Source organism: Filicampus tigris, chromosome 3 (genome assembly GCF_054856515.1).
Source record: "Filicampus tigris isolate MCC_2025a chromosome 3, RoL_Ftig_1.0, whole genome shotgun sequence".
Taxonomy (NCBI): Eukaryota; Metazoa; Chordata; class Actinopteri; order Syngnathiformes; family Syngnathidae; genus Filicampus; species Filicampus tigris.
In genome coordinates, this window is record NC_141219.1 from 15,942,693 (window position 1) to 15,959,171 (window position 16,479).

Consider the following 16,479-nt stretch of genomic DNA (forward strand, 5'->3'; position numbering starts at 1 on the left):
TTCCACAGCCAGAAAAGCAGGAGGTGGAGGAGGATGAAACAGATCGATGCTCCAGATAAAAATACACTGCACCTCTGCCATTGTCTTTTATAAACACACACATAAACACACACGCGTTTACACACACTCAGTAAATGACTCGTCGGCCACTGCAAGCCTTTTAATGAAAGCGATATGAAAGGAGAGGCCGAAACGGTGGCTGCTGGCTTTTAGGATAAAACGACGGTGTAACGGAAGACCATTAAAGGATCATAACAGCTTCAAACGAGGAGGTCGCTATTGTTGCTCCGACTTCAACTTCCCGCAATCAAGGCAGCAATTACACTCAATATAAAAACAGGATAGGTTTGAATGTAAACTTACTCCCGTTCCACTGAAGGACCGGTGGGCACCAGTAAGTATCGGTAAATCAGGTGTCATGCTAAATGGATGCTGATTAATAGCAAACTTTATCGAACAGGAAATATAGGTGTAGTGGTATCCTGACGAAAAAGTGACTAGACTTGGAGGTTTTTCATGGTATGTGCCGTTGTTTGGCTAATTTTTGTTTTGACATGCAAGCAAAAATTTGAGAGATCAGCTTTAGTTGGTGGCAGTGAAGTCAAGTTAACTCATTTCACAACAAGCAGCACTTTGGCAGATAGTAGAGTTTTCACCGATCTCATCGGCTAGAGCAGATCAGACAATGTTTTGGCTTTTTTTGCAAATACTGTATTGTGATTGGCTATAATTACATTATTTGCTGATTTGTGAATCCGATCAATGATTCACAAATTAAGACACTACAGCAAACACAATCTCATTTACTCAAGGAATGTTCCACGCTGCCATCTTGTAAGTTTGAATCTGAAAAAGCTAGTATTATTTACGCCAAAAAATAACAGGCCTACCTTGTCTACACCACAAGTGTCTATCTCCATTCCGGTCTTAAGAAAATAATTAGGTTTCAGGATCTTTGCAGTATGAGTATGTTTTGGGAGTGAAGGGACGATATGGTAGCATCTATTATGATCATATTATTGTTGTCAGATGTCAAATCTCTTTGTTTTTTTGAAGTCATGAAGTAAGTGGACTCACATTCAAGGCAGTGACCATAGAGTTAAGGTAGAATATGTTGTTATTTTTTCTGTTGTAGAGTGGTTAACTTCTTTTTACATTTGGGTGACAAGTTATAAGGTAAAAAAAAAAGTAAAAGTTAAAACTGGTGTTTTTTAAATTGTGCACTTATTTATATACTTCTTACACAGGGGCATCACAATGAGGTAGATAGAATGTCATGAAAGACAATCTAATTCAGGAGTTCAATTTAAAGATTAAAACTTGGATATTTCTCTAAATCATTAAGCACACAGAAGGCTAAATCCTACCTATGGCAATGTCTAAAAATATATATATATTTTGCTTGTTTATAATATATATTTTTTAATTTCTTGTGATGGTATTTATGGGGGGGTGGGGGTCTGGCTATAAACTATAATTCTCAAAATTTTACAAAATCTTTAAATAGTTCACTCTGTGTCTTGTGATATTTACATATTCGATTGTCACTTTTTAATCAAATGACTAAAATAAATGTTTCCACAATATTCTAACTTACTGAAATGCACCTGTGTTTAATAAATAAGAATAATGTCAATGTTATGTTGCTTTAAGAAAATGCCACTGCAGTTTATAAAGCTTTTACAAAGGCGGCAATTGGACCCTGAAACAGATTGTTTCTAATTCCATTAATTCTTATAGGAGCAACAATTTCGAGATTTGAACAAATCAGACCACTGAAAATATCTGTGGCCATGATAATTTAAAGAAACACTGATGTCCCCTTGGCTGCTCAGAGGGATTTCAGTAAATCCCAAGTCTCACACAAGCTGAGCTTTTCTTGATACCACAAAATAGCAAAGCTTAGCCTTCCGTGCATGCTCCATAACAATAAAAGGCAAAAGAATCGATAGTGGCTTGTCCTGACAAGAGTCAAGCGCAGCCGAGGTTAAATACATCACATCAAACACTCCACTTGATGTCGAATGCGATGTCCCCGTTCCATGGGAAAGCAGTGGAGCTTGCCAAACATAGTGGGAGAGGACAGAGGCAGGAGGAGGTTCGGGGTGCTCGTGGCATGCCTGCGGCAAAACCTCCGTCAGATATTGTTTGTGTTTAGTAGCTGGGGCCCATGCAGAATTGATGAAGGCTCTCAAGAAGGCTTCTATCGTCAGGCGAGGGGAGGGTGAGTGAGTGAGGTGAATCAGAGCATGGCAAAAGTGCATCTCGGCATCGCAAAAGCGTTTATGAAGAAGCGTCCATTAGCTCAAGACACTCCTCCATGTGGCCGCTTCGCAGGTGGATGCTAATAGGAGGACAATCAAACACTATGGGGGGAAAAAGCGAAGGAATCATACAAACATCTGTACCGCAGCGATGTGTAAGTATTGTTAGTCACGGAGCAGGGCCATTATGGGGCCTGATGCTAGGCCTAAGGCATTTTCAAAAGGCTGAAAAGTGGAGTGTGTGTGTCTGTCATGTGCCTGTATGTGTATATATATATATATATATATATATATATATATATATATATACGTGTTGCTTCACCATTTGTGTTCATATAACCATTGCTTAAAGGGTTATGAAATTTTCATGGTGATGCTATTCATAACCTCATTATTCTATTCCTATTGGCTATTTTTTAATTTTCAATTTTAATTCAAACAAGTTGAAAGTCATCCTGAAACAGATTGTGTCCACTCTTTAAGGTTCTACTGTAATTGATCAAGAGCTGACTCTCAACTATATAGAGACAGTGTGCACACAGACAGTCTACACACACGCGCACACACAGCTGCTCCTTTTGCACATCCTGGACTGTGTGCAGTCTAACCACAATCCTGCCTCCCTGCAGCGCTGACCGCAAAGCAGTCAACAGAGGCACACTGGGCCTTATCCTGCATGACACGCCGGTCGATAATCATGCAAGCCGCCACGCAGCCCAACACCAGTGTAACGCCGATACCTGGGGGCCGGCAGCGCCTGCATAAACAAACAGGCCTGCATGGAGCCACACGCACGCTTACAGTAATTAATCGTTGGGAAATAGAGATTAGACGGAGAATCGCAGTATTTGCTTCCTTCCGACTGTGGGGTTCAAGTGATTCGCTTGCGGGATAAGCATGTTTTCGAGATAATAGAGAAAGAGGATGCTCAGGAAAACAGTGTTTGACTTTAGCATCCAAATAATAGCCTTTTCTGTGATATTGCCATGGCATGACATTGAATTTTAAGATTCTGCATCAAGAAGTAAAAAATGTGACCACATTCCTGTCCATATTAAAAGTATTAGTTATATTCGTATCAACTTTTATTTACTCTAAATTCACATTGCATTGATTGCTTTTCCTCAAACAATGTCTGGCCTCCGATGGACACGAAGTCACGATTAATCAGCTGGTGTACCATCCAACTAAGACAAACAAATACCTTCATCTCCTTCCGCCCGAACCCCAAACGAAAATAATTACTGGTCGTAGCTGTCAAATACTTTTCTTCACAAATGGACATTAAATTGTTACCTGAATAGTCCATTTGAACTCTGCGGTTGACTAAAACAGCAGCACTTACCGAGAGACAAGGGTCTTTAATAGATGATTAGCATTGCAGTAGAGTGACATGTAATCACCCCACAATGTGTTCATGTGTTCTTCACATCCCAGCATCAATGCAATTGCTTTAATGCAGAGTCTTTCAATTTTAGTAAGGACGCTGGAATGGTCATCACCCAATCGCAGGACACATATAGACAAACAGCTTTTCAGACTCACATTCTACACCTACAGGAAATTGAAAATCTTAAATTAGCCCACATGCATATTTGTGGAATTTGGAGGAAACCAAACTACCCCGGAGAAAGAACATGCTCAACAATGTTGCACTTAATACTACTACGTAGTAATAATAATAATAATAATAATAAGTAACAATCTGGATAAAGGTGCAGAAACATCAACATCAATTGTTTACCAACAAATGCAACTCACTGAAAGCTTCCACCACCCACAACCAGAATGGCATCACCCTATTGTTAATCATCCATCCTGAACCATGAAGTGATCTGCTGGCTAAGAAGGTTGACATATTCGCAAAGATTTTTTTTTCATAGACTGTCGGACATTAGTTCTATATTGCTACATTTTTATGAAGCAATGTTCGTGTGGGATGAAGAGTAAAAAGTGTATCTTGAATGCTGCAGAACCTGAGCTGTTCTGACTTCCAGCACGGCAGTAAAATGTCTGACAAATGTCCAACAAGTAAGCACTGCAAAAACAACTTCAAAGACCCACTGCCACATAAAGCATGCGTGCGCACCATTAAATTACCTCTGCACCACAGGTTCAGTCTCAGTTGAAGGCTTTGGTGCAAAAACATTGATAGATAGGCCTTTATTGTGTGAGAGAAAACATATGTACATACGTTAAGATGCTTTCTTTGAGTTTGGAGATAAGGAATGTGAATAAATCACGAACATGGACACAAAATCCATCCATTTTCTAGAGCGCTTCTCATTAGGGTATAGCCAGTGAGCTGGAGACTATCCCAACTGACTTTGGCCAAGAGGCAGTGTGCGTGTACGCGTACGTGCGTGCGTGTGTGTGTGTGTGATGGACATGCAGCTTGGTGATAATCCTGTCAAAAGGCCTCATCAAGTTGGAGTGAGACTGAACAGAAAAAAACAGGAATTCGCACAGAGCGTCAAAGAAAGCTACAGGAGGACGGAGCCACGAGAGAAACAACAATTGAAGCTCAACAGCACCACCTGCAGTTGAGGTACAGTATTCTTTTTAAATACGACAAGTGCTTAAAAGTGCCGTCTATTTTTTTAAGTTTCCAATCTATCGTTTATCGCCTACAAAATGGGCGTCCGTCATAGGCAGATAGACGGACCGGTCCGTAACATGTGCGGAATGCCCAGCTCGGGAGAATACAAAAAGTTATTAGCTGAACCTTTTAAACTGATTTTTGAAATATGAAGATGATGTGACACAACAGCGGTCATATTGTGTATGATTAAACTATTTCCATTTTAAGAATGTGCAGAAATGCACATCACTTTTGTAAAAAGTCCATTTTATTGCAAATGCAAAACTATGTTGTATAATGCCTAATTATTTCTCAAATGCACAAATTGGGTGCTTTCGGTGGGAACATTTGGTCATATGAATGTGAAATCACAGGCCACATTTCACTTGACATGCATGTGCACAAGAAGCACATCTCAAAGAAATCAATGATAACTCTTTGAAGACGAACAACAAAGCAAAGTGTGTGTGTGTGGGCGTGTATGCGCGTGTGTGCATGGAGCAGGGCCGCACCTCATGGCCACGTGCGGATGTGACCCTCAACTGGGCCCGCTCGGACTCCCCTCTTGGGCGGGATCACAGGAGTGAAGCCAAGCAGAATATTTGTCCTCTGTCAGATGGATGAATCCATTTAGCAAATTAGCAAAGCCTCCCGTACTGCCTTTACAACACACTCACAGACACACACTCACACACAAATGGTGTATGTAGGCACACTAGCGAACTGCATGAGGTGGGAAATGCCTGGTCACCTGAGACTTTCACATGCACAAACATGAAGATGCTGGAGAGCCAACAGTTAGAGGAAATGTGATGCCCAGGAGAGGATAGAAAAACAGTATAGCCTACCAGGCAAAAAACATACAGTATGTGGTAAAGAAAGTGCATAGTCATGGGTTTTGAATGCCTCACGATGAGGTATCATAGTAGCCGGTGAATTGCAAAAACTATAACTAACAATTCATACATATTACTGTATTTCCCTACATTGTGGCCAAAGGATAACAGTTATCTACATATAGAGCAGCACTTCTTCTTTGAACTTCAGCTTTACAGAAGGACGTATACTATGACAATTAGTGCTATCAGTTGTAGAATAGGACCGTACTGTATTTCTGTGTGTGTGGCAAACGCATAAACATGTGAATTAAATTGATTAATGTCACTCCTCTCAGCAATAATACTGAGGATTAAGGCTAATAAATGTTTCGTTTGTGGCAAAACCCGGATCAAAGGTGAGAAAGGCCCCCGGGCTGGCTCCCCCTCCTTCAGCTGTTGTCCTTCAGTTGTATTATGACAGTGAGTACAGATTGCCTCAGCGGCAAGTACCATATCATTAGACCGCCATCTTTCAACTTTCAAGCAGGTTCTCACTAATACGGCCAAGGTCGCCCTACACTTGCATTCTTATCGGAATGCGATAGGGTTATTCTATTCAAAGGCCATCATTTCTCTACTCTCTCATCCTCTTCTTGCCCTTCCTCCAAAACAGACATGTTCCCTCAAAGTGTGTGGTGAGGTTTGAGCTGACGCTCGCGGCACTTGACAAGAGAAAGTGTGAAAAAGATACACACATAAACACACAAGCAAGTGTACACACATATAGACAAACAAAAACATAACCACTCACGAATAAGTCATCATGTATGCAAGCGCATACACATGAGCATCCACACACACACACACACTTTTGATGCGGCCATAATTTTTATGTACACTATGTTTTTCTCACACCTCAGCTCGAGCATTTTGGGAACTGAGGACACTAATTGTTGAGTAATGTAATTCTTTCCCATTTTTTCTTAAAGTAATATTGCTCAACAGTCCAGGGTCTCCATTGTCGTATTTTGCACTACTTGCCACCCATTTTTAATGGAGACAGGTCTGGACTGCTGGCAGACCAGTCTAATACTCACACTCTTTTAATATGAAGCCACACTGTTATAACATGAAGAATGTGGCTTGGAATGCGTCTTGCTGAAATAAGCAGCGGAGTCCCTAAAAAGACGTTCATTAGTTGCTAGCCAATGTTGCTCCAAAATGTCACTCCAACATTAATGGTGCCTTCACAGATACACATGCCAGGGGTACAAACATATCTCCATTACGTCTCAGATGCTGGCTTTTGAACTTTGTGCTGAAAATAACTCAGATTGTTCTTTTCCTCTCAGGCCTGGCGGACACGACGCAACGTACATGATTTCCAAAACCAATTTGAAGTGTGTCCTCGTCCACACTTTACAATATTACGTCAAAAGAGTGACATGTGGCAGCACTTGTGACACTGGTTGAGGTAAATGGGCTGCATATGTGTATGCGTGTGTGTGTGTGTGTGTATGTGCTATCTCGGGAGAGTTTGAGGGATCTCCTATACAGCAGTGGTTGGGTAATGGAAAGGTCATTTAGCCAATTCTCCAGGTGGGGGGGCTGCTCTGACACGGCTCGTTTGTCACAGTTCAATAACTGCCACTCCAGGGAGTGTGTGTGTGGGGGGGGCGGATACAACTGTGTGTTTTTATGTGTGTGTGTTTGCGCACTAAGGCCCTGCTTGGGTGCACAATTGATTCGCAAAGCTTGTCCTTCCATTAGAGGCCTCAAACGGGGTCACAGCAACGGCCAACGAGTCACAGCACAACTTCCCACATGGAAAACTGACAACACGACTAGTCAGGCCTGAGGACAAACTTTGCCCCGAGATGGTGGACATGTGCTTCAAACACAGTGTTTGTTCAACAGTAGCTGGACACAGTGGAACCTCCAAAGTCTTACACAATTTTTTATACAAAACTTGGCCTTCCAACGATGCACAATTAAAATGAATCTCTAAAGTGTCAAATTGTCTTTTAGGCATAAATGTGCACAGCAGTTTGTCTAAGTATACAAATGTGCGGCCTTGTGATTGGCAGGCGGCCGAAAGAAAAGATTTGTACTCCTGCTTTTGCTTCTTATTTGACATATCTTGAGGTGTGCATGTGTGTGTGTGAGATCCCTCAGACTTTCACAGTTATGGGCCCTCAAGCAGCTGTTGAGACACTCTCCTTGCCCCCATTTGAAACTCAATAGAAGTCTTCCGTGTTCTCTGTGACGCGTCAACATGTCCTCCCACTGAGACGCCCCAGGCATATGGTGCTGCTCATCCCAAATAGGTACACTGATTTTGGGCTTTTGCATCCTACCCTTCACCCCAACCACACAACTACTTCTGATTTTACCGTACACGGGTGGAGTTCATAGTCAGGTCTATGTCTCCCTCTTGTGGCCATCACAGAACCAAGCGGCACATGAAAGAAAGTCCACCTCAAGCATAATTAGAAATAGTAGAAATAGTATTCTTGCAAGAGTAAATTTTGAGGTCCGACAAGTCGCAAATCGTTACAGTAACACTGAGCTGCCCCCATGCCGTAATTTACTGCTAAAATGGCTGCCTATTGTAGCTTTCAGCACATTGACCATTATTGTCATTAGAACTGGTCAGCAAACTATTTTCAGTGTCAACATTATCTAAGCCGTGCCGTGAATATAACCAACGTTAATATTTGCACAAACTGCAAACAGTCCTCCCAGTGGGTTACTGAAAGAGGCAAAACATGCATAACACGTGATCAGTGACATCAAGGAATAGAAGCTCTTCCTCATTCAAAATGACTCATTGCTCGAGGAGTTAAGCTGACCGAGAGCCCGGTGACCTTAAATCATCAAATTCGTGGCTACACCTTGTTTGTTTGAGTATTTTAATTATTTTGTGAGAAACGCATCATCGGAGAAGATCTCACACTTCTTAAGAAACAAGAAGATGACGCGTTTAATGTTCAGAGATGCTTTTTGGGTAAGTCACTTGTTGTGGTCTCACTCTTGAAAAATTGGGCACTTCATATGCTAAAAAGATATGGCATTATTAATAATGACATTGTTTAAAGCTGGGGTGAGCACGTTTTACTTTAGTATACTAATGTGTTATTCATTATTTACAAAAAATCAATTATCATTATCTTAATAGAACACATGAATGAAAATAAATACAATGTATTTTAATCAATACAAGAACAAAAAGGCTATATTAAGCAAACAAACTGTTTAATAACACAATGACAAGAAATCAATCAGCTATTAGTATTAAATTATTGAGTTGAACTCATAAAATATAAATGGATATGTTTTTATGAATCAATTCAAGAAAAAGGGGAGAGGAGCTAAATTAATGCAACAAATATTACAGAATTTGTACTCTTGATATTATAGAGCAGAGGTCGCCAACATGGTGCCCATGGGCCTATTCTAAAAATAGCTGACCAGTCATTGGAGATTGTGATTTCATTGAAATGTTTTAGAAGTGATCATTTGAAAATGTAACACACTTTTAAAGGTTTACAAAAAATAAAGTGGTGCATTTTAAGATGTATCTTCCTACCTTGTTAAATCATTTCCCGTTAATAGATGAATATCATTACATCATATCAACTATTAATACAATTTCATTAAAAGGTCATTTTAGAAAAACTGGCATTTCAGAAGTGTGTTTCACATTGGTAACCCTTTGCATTGATCAATACCTCTGAGTTTCCCAAAAGTTGGTCATTCCTAAGGTAACTGCTCAGTAGGCCGGATTATAGAATGGAACCGGTTGTTCATGGACTGCAAGGCTATACTTTGCCCTGCATCACTGCTTTAAAGTAAGCTTGCTTGTCTTAGCAAAACACAATTACTAGAGATAAAGATGCATTGTATGGCACTGTCCCACACGCTAATAGGCAAGTTCTGCTTTTTTAACCAGTGGGTGTAGAATTACCTTCAGGACATGTGGCAATAGCTGCTGAGCAATGCTCGTCATTGCACCGTTGGTTTTATGCAACCGCACGCGTTCTCTGCTCCTCACAGGGGTCCGATTTTACATGCCACGCTGGCTATGAAGCTCTGGTGCAACGCCTGCGAGATGGAAGACAAATGTGCAAAGATGTGGAAGACCTGTTAAAGATGAGGTACGGATTATATGAGATGAAAGTGCATTATTACGCACACGCACGTTGCACAGTAACATGCACAACAATAAACATACAGTGAGTGAAACCTCTACAGTTGAACGCCGCTGAAGTTGTGCAGTTCAGAATCATGCATCACGTGAGACTACAGCTCATTGAGCTTCTAAAGGAGGGGACATGAATACATTTGTTCTTGGGGGGCATGTACAACTTTTTAAAAAGGGACAGATAGGCCAAGTAGATAGTGACGATAAAAAAAAAAGTAACACCAAATATCAAAATTATGTAATAGTTTATTTTACAGTAACGGTCACTTAATTCCCAACTTTGTATTTTTTATTTCTTAAGAATCAAATTATTTCCTTAATGTACAAACAGTATAAACATTTTTGCCTAAAAAAAGTCATCACGTAAGTAATAACGATACAAAAAGAGGAAGCGAGTGCCAAATAAAAAGGAGATGTGGATATTTGAAAGGCTGTAGGCAATGAGCCAAATAGATTGACTGTACTGTACTCATGTATACCTGTGACAGAGACTCTCCATGCTTTGCTTTTTCATCCACAGGTACAAAGTAGATATTGAATTACAAATGTAGTATATGACTGTCAAATAATATATACTTTATTGGAATGGCTTGGCTGTATGTCACTTCAAATTCCAAAATGTATTTTTTTTAAGGAAAGCTTATGTGAAACACAGATGCACCCGCTTAGCTTTATAGTCACAGATACATATGACATTATAAATATTGTTCAGTATTGTATTTTTGTAAAATGCAATAGTGTATTGGTACGGCTTGGCGGCAGCTGGCGCTTTCATACATGGAAATGTATATTTTTTTTGTGAAAGCTCATGTGATACAACATGACATTTTTGATTGCATCCGCAACATTGCAACCTTCACCTTCACCTTCGATTCAAAAGTTTATTCCCTGAACAGACCTCAAAGGCTAAGTCAGTTTGAAATGAGCATAACTATCTTTATCGTGGCATCATTTTTTGGTTCAGCTCCTGCTTTGGATATCATGTTGTGACTGTACCAAAATGATGAAATGTCACAAGTGTTTACTTTTATAGTGTTTCATGCACAGGGCATCAGCAGAAGAAAAGTACGGGCGGGAACTGGTGACCATTGCCCGAAAAGCTGGAGGACACTCAGAGATAAGGTAGACATATTGTTCACTCATTAAAGGAACACTATGCCACAAGCCCACAACATACTGTAGTACTTAATTATCTCTTCATACAATACTCCCATGCAGCACTCTAAAAGATTCCTTCGAGCAACTAAAAACACGTAAGTCCATCTAATATCAGAATACTTTTCTAGCTCTCCCATTGCACAATAAACGCCTTACTTCAGATCAAGACTTGACACTATACAGTTGAATAAATAAAAGTCTACGATCACTTATTGAGGAATCGGTCTCACGTAAAGAAACACAATGTTTTACACACTGTACTCTCTGTTCGTGTTATTTGTGGTTGCAGATATGGAGAACATGGGAAACTTTCACATCCAACTGTCAGAAGCAATGAAAGAGGAGGTGAAAAAGGTTGAGGCGTTCAGAGAGCGGCAGAAAGAGCAGAGGAAGAAGGTACGTGGCAACTGCTACAGGGATTGTTCACAATATCACGTGCAAGGTCGTAGGACTCATCACAGTGTTTTCCCTCACAGTTTGAAAGCATCATGGAGAAAGTGCAGAAGATAAAGGTGTCTTTGTTCAGGAAAACCATGGAGGTAATGACATGATGGGTAACAACATGTTGAAGTGCGAATGCTGAGTCACAAGTCCATATTTGTTGCTGCACTATTACAAAAATACTCAACTCAACCGTAAAAACAATCGCAAGCTGTAGCAAAGTGCTGTAAGAGAGCAAACTCGAAAAATCACAAGAATAAAGTTGGAATTTTTCAAGAAAAAAAGACTTGCCTTTAAACGGATGATGCTAGCAAGATTTTAACGTAGCCTCGCTTTGCTGCTTCCGCCTCCCGCCTTCCCTTCCCCGTGCGTACCTGTTCAAAGCCACGCCCCTCACGAACATGCAAACGTAACGTTGCCAAAAACGAAATGTTACTTTTGATGTTGTTTTCTTTGGAATGCACAAGCAATTTAAAAATACAAGAGAGGTGATGAACTTACCTGGCGACCCGCGGTGAGAACAACCACTTTGGACTGGAGGTGATTTTCGAGGCCAAGTGATGCAGCTTCCGCATCGATCAACCTTATTAAAATCGTCACTTTTAACCTTGATTTGTTTCCAGGGCTGTCCAATACCTTCTTTATAACTTTTGCTGAGAACCAGTTTACTCTAATCCAACCAAGAAAACTATCATTGATATCATTGTAATATTAAAAATTCCCCCCAAATTGACTTTTTTGGGCAAAGCATGGAACAAATAAAACATCAGAGCTGGATCAATCATATAACCCACAAATGCCCATAGGAGGCCTATATAACTGCCCATGTTTCTCTTATCCATAATGAAACACTGCAGTCTGTCTTTGTCTCTCTCCAACCCACAGTCAAAGAAAAACTACGAGGCAAGATGCAAGGAGGCAGGCGAAGCAGAACAGACGTCAGAGAAGACTGCCATTGCAGCCAAAAATGGCGACAAGGTATTACGCGTGGGTACTAATGTGCTGTTGTACAAATACAAGGTCAGTGATAAAATGAAATGCCACTGCTTGAATTCATGACCTTGCGAAATTTTCGACCGAAATGAGCTGGCATACCAGAAAAATGGCAAGTAAACATTAATGCTGCACATTATACTGTAAAAATCATTTGTTTCAGGGCAATTAAAATTTCAAAATGTAATACTTTTGCCTCAGAATATTTTTGAAGTTACTTTTGCTAGTAATGAAATAGCTTCTGTTGATGCTAAGGCAACGTCGTTTCAGCATTTAGTGGTCTATAGCCTAATGTCGATGGACCAGCCAAGACAATATTTTGTTATTAGTATACAGATGGGCAATTAGCTGCATTTTTAGCATTTCCTTCAGTGGCTATTGAGAGAGATAAAATAATCAGTTTGATTTTTTTTTTTTTTAATCCTGGGAGAATATCATCTAATGTTCTGAAATCTGTTTTTCATTGTAGTGCAGTATTGTGTAGAATAATGTTGCCTGGGGGAGTAGCTCAACTTCTCTTACTGACATCATCTTCTGCAGAAGTCTAATTCAAAAAGTGACTTCACACAAAGCTAAATATTTCATGGTTGATTAAATCTGATTACGTATTAGATCTTACAACTAATATAATTATGTTACATACGAAAGAATATAAATGTATTTGATATAGAAATTAGGGAGGAATTGGCTTTTTGAAAGAATTTGATGTGTTTCATGAATTTGTATAACTGAATGTTCACTTTTTTAATTGTATTTTGAAATAAACTTTTCTATGACATCTTAATTTCTTGAAATGCGCCTCTATATGCACAATAAGATGTGTTCTCTTTTTGTTGAATATGTCTGACAGGTACGCCACAGGGTCAAGCACTGCAGACAGGCAGCATGTGAAGCAGGTACAATATTGGGTCATCTACCCTTTTTTTTTTTTTTTTCTCTTTTCTCACTGCCTCTGTGTTGCTGTTTTGTACAAACTGCAAAGTCCACCCAGCAATTTACAAGATATCATGCAAACATTTTTCCAAGGAAAAAGGAATATAATTCTAATAACTTTGCGTTGTCACCAATATCACCAATCTGAGATTAGCATGTTGATTTAAATCATATGGACATTTTTTTAGCGTGTCATAACCACAAGGTGAACTGCATGCCCGACCTTTGTTGGGTTCTATGTCAAAGCAAAAGCGCCTAAATGTTCTTCAGTTACTGGTCCGATGCAGTCTTTTTGGAGAATTTCTGAGTAAAAGAGGCTTCTCGTTTTACTGAATTGTAGACTGTACCTTTTATGATAAAGCTGCCAATATGTGCAAGCTTTCAAAATGACTTCCCAACTTTTTGACAGAGAAGATGTACTTGACCAACATCGACCAGCTGGAAAATGTTCGCCAGGACTGGGAGGAAACGCACAGAAGCACGTGCGAGGTAACTCGACAAGTTTTACACGCTGTCACAAGCAGGAAGTTCACACCGCTTCCTCTTTATCGACACCAGTCCAACTCATGTGGGGAAATGCGAGTCATGTGCAGTGAATCAGCTAAAAGTGGAACAAATCCTGATGCTGAAAATGCCGACGTGGTCTTGTAGGTGTTCCAGCAAATGGAGGCCGATCGCATCAGCTTACTCAGGTGCACCCTGTGGGACCACTGCAATCACATCTCCATGCAGTGCGTCAAAGATGACGAGGCAAGAATGCACTCTGTTTGTGGTGACTTTTGTGTGCTAGGTATTTATTCACAACTGGAAGCTTTAACGGAAAAAAAACAAACTACCTTAAACCATTGGACTCCACCCACTCCTTAGAACCTGTTCAAGAAATCTAATGGCCAACTTTGCTGTTATAATTTTCTGCATGCAAAACGCATCATTGTAACTTGTGATTTCCAAACAATGGTCTCTCGACCATCTCATATCAGTTCTTTGAGGAGGTAAGGAAGCACCTGGAGCACTGTGACATCACCACCGACAACAACTGTTTCATTGAGATGAAAAGGACGGGTTGGCATCCACCAGGTGATTTCTCACACTTTTCCATCCATATAGTATTGTATATAGACAAATATTTACACTCACATTCACAATTATGGACAATTCAAAGTGAAACAAACCTAACATGCATGTTTTTGGTATTTGGGAGGAAGAACAAGTAAACGCCATCAAGATTTGAACGCAGAACTGCAGAACTGTACTAGGACTCCCCCACAGTTTCATTTCATTCATTTGCTTGAGTTGTATGAATCATGCTGTTTGGCTCACACAACAGAATTTTTTTTTTTACACCGTAGTTCCACCTGCTGGATCCAATGGATTACTGGTACTGCCCTCCTAACCCAAATGCAAGCATTTTTTAGGCAAAAATAGTGCTGAGCCGCTATAGGCAATTATGAACCCTGTTAAGAGTAGCGTTGATTACTTGTGGATTTTCCTATTCACTGTATCTTGAATCTTCCATTCATGTAGTAGTTACTCAAATGGTAAACTACAACTTTCTATGCGCGCCCCTTTATCCTGATCTACACCAAACCAACTTCTTGTTTTCTTGTCACAGGGCCCATCGTGTTTGAAAGCTATTATCACAGAGGGACCACCACCGGGGATGGAAATGGCCTAGTAGACTTCACAGGGGGCGGAGAAGACCTCACCAGGAGGACCTCGGATCCTCTTCTGGAAGCTCCTGTGGAGATCAATGTTGTCAGTCGCGCCTCACTACTGCCCTGTAGTGAGGAAGGTGAGTCCTGTGCTGTTTACAGCACTGATGAATTGAAAGGACAATTCCTCACCATCATTACTGCCTGTTTTTTCTGCTTCATGCGATGTCTTCAGATGGGTCGTATGCATCCCTGCTGGGCCTCCAGCAGCCAGCGGTGGACGAAGACGCCTATGTTGCGCTTTACAACTACACTGCACAGGTACTATGCAAAGCATTTATTCCATATCCTTAGTATTCAACGTAAAGTTGAACTCGTAGTTCAACTAGTTGCATGCTAGTTCATGTATGCTCTTTGTCCTCACGAGTACATTTTTTTCCCACCACTTTTGGCCTATTAGAACGCAATTAAACCTGACTTGTAAACAAGTGTATTGCACTCGTGTCATTGCTAGGCCCAACTCTAGATCTCAAGAACTACTGCGCTAAATTTAATAAATGAATGATTTATTTGATATGATAAGCATCTTTCTATTAAGCCATTTTGAGCTTCATCCTTGATATCCAGTTTAAAGGTCCTTAAGTCTGTGCGCGCAAGTCAAAGCAAACAACGGTTCGTAGCTCGAAAAACTGTTACTTTGGGTCACTTGTATCTCAAGGCACCACTGTAGTGTTAAAACCAGCGGTGTTATACATGTTGTATGATCTATTCAGGCGCAAGACGAGCTGACGGTCCAAAGAGGCGATGTGGTTCAGGTCCTGGAGCGCAGCGAGGACGGCTGGTGGACCGCGGAGAGAAACGGACAGAAGGGAATCGTGCCTGGGAACTATCTGGGCAAACTCTGAAATATGCTTACAGGAAAGAGGCAGATGAAATTGAAATATAGTGAGCTACATGGCAAAAAGGGCAAGTCAACCTACACTGTAAATGTAATTGAATGGACATACTCAAATGCATTATGGTTAACTTTGTAATTGTTTCCTGTTTCAATCCTTTCTAAAGGATGTAAAACCTCTGGTCGGCCTCCTTGGCGGGCGGGGGGGGGGGTGGGGGGGGGTGCGATGCAATGTCAGGGGGAAGCGCGTGTGACCCTGGAGAACATACCTTTTTTGCCGTATTAGAATAAAGTATAATTGCACATCCACTACAGTAGGTGGCAGTGTTGCTCTCAGTTAATTTGTGTTTGAACTTCAAGAAAATTGATGCACTTCAAATCTTATCTGTTACAGACTAATAAACAATGTTAAAGTTATTCTTTGTTGTGTGTAGAGCGCTCTTTTCTTTTAACAAGGATACAATGTTATGAAGAGGCGTACTTAACTTTTTTATAGACAAGTGATACAACTCTTGGCGGAGGGTTGAGGGTCACAATGTT

The 16,479-nt window shown here is 40.5% G+C and overlaps 2 protein-coding genes across 4 annotated transcripts in view; one reads left to right on the top strand and one right to left on the bottom strand.

Annotated features, from left to right (window-relative positions):
- The window catches only part of LOC147150049 (uncharacterized), a 47,287-nt gene extending 35,412 nt beyond the window's left edge, over nucleotides 1-11,875 (bottom strand). The window contains exons 1-2 of the mRNA XM_086025543.1: nucleotides 11,758-11,875; nucleotides 9,631-9,767 (exon numbers count right to left, since the gene is read on the bottom strand). The gene's annotated coding sequence lies outside the window, so the exon portion shown is untranslated. The remainder of the gene's footprint in view (nucleotides 1-9,630; nucleotides 9,768-11,757) is intronic.
- LOC147150050 (proline-serine-threonine phosphatase-interacting protein 1-like) lies at nucleotides 8,516-16,121 on the top strand. Of its 3 annotated transcripts, none has more exons than XM_086025570.1 (14): nucleotides 8,516-8,670; nucleotides 9,720-9,820; nucleotides 10,915-10,989; nucleotides 11,086-11,120; nucleotides 11,315-11,421; nucleotides 11,502-11,564; nucleotides 12,352-12,486; nucleotides 13,310-13,355; nucleotides 13,802-13,881; nucleotides 14,044-14,142; nucleotides 14,373-14,469; nucleotides 15,005-15,184; nucleotides 15,280-15,365; nucleotides 15,818-16,121. In XM_086025570.1, exons 1-14 carry the CDS (start codon nucleotides 8,638-8,640, stop codon nucleotides 15,947-15,949), a joined length of 1,269 nt encoding a protein of 422 aa, XP_085881696.1. In that variant the 5' UTR covers nucleotides 8,516-8,637; the 3' UTR covers nucleotides 15,950-16,121. The 3 variants fall into 3 exon arrangements, with proteins under 3 accessions (XP_085881696.1, XP_085881697.1, XP_085881698.1); XM_086025571.1 differs by having other exon boundaries at nucleotides 12,352-12,444; XM_086025572.1 differs by lacking the exon at nucleotides 8,516-8,670 and having other exon boundaries at nucleotides 9,744-9,820; nucleotides 10,901-10,989; nucleotides 12,352-12,444.
- Nucleotides 16,122-16,479: the final 358 nt, after the last annotated feature.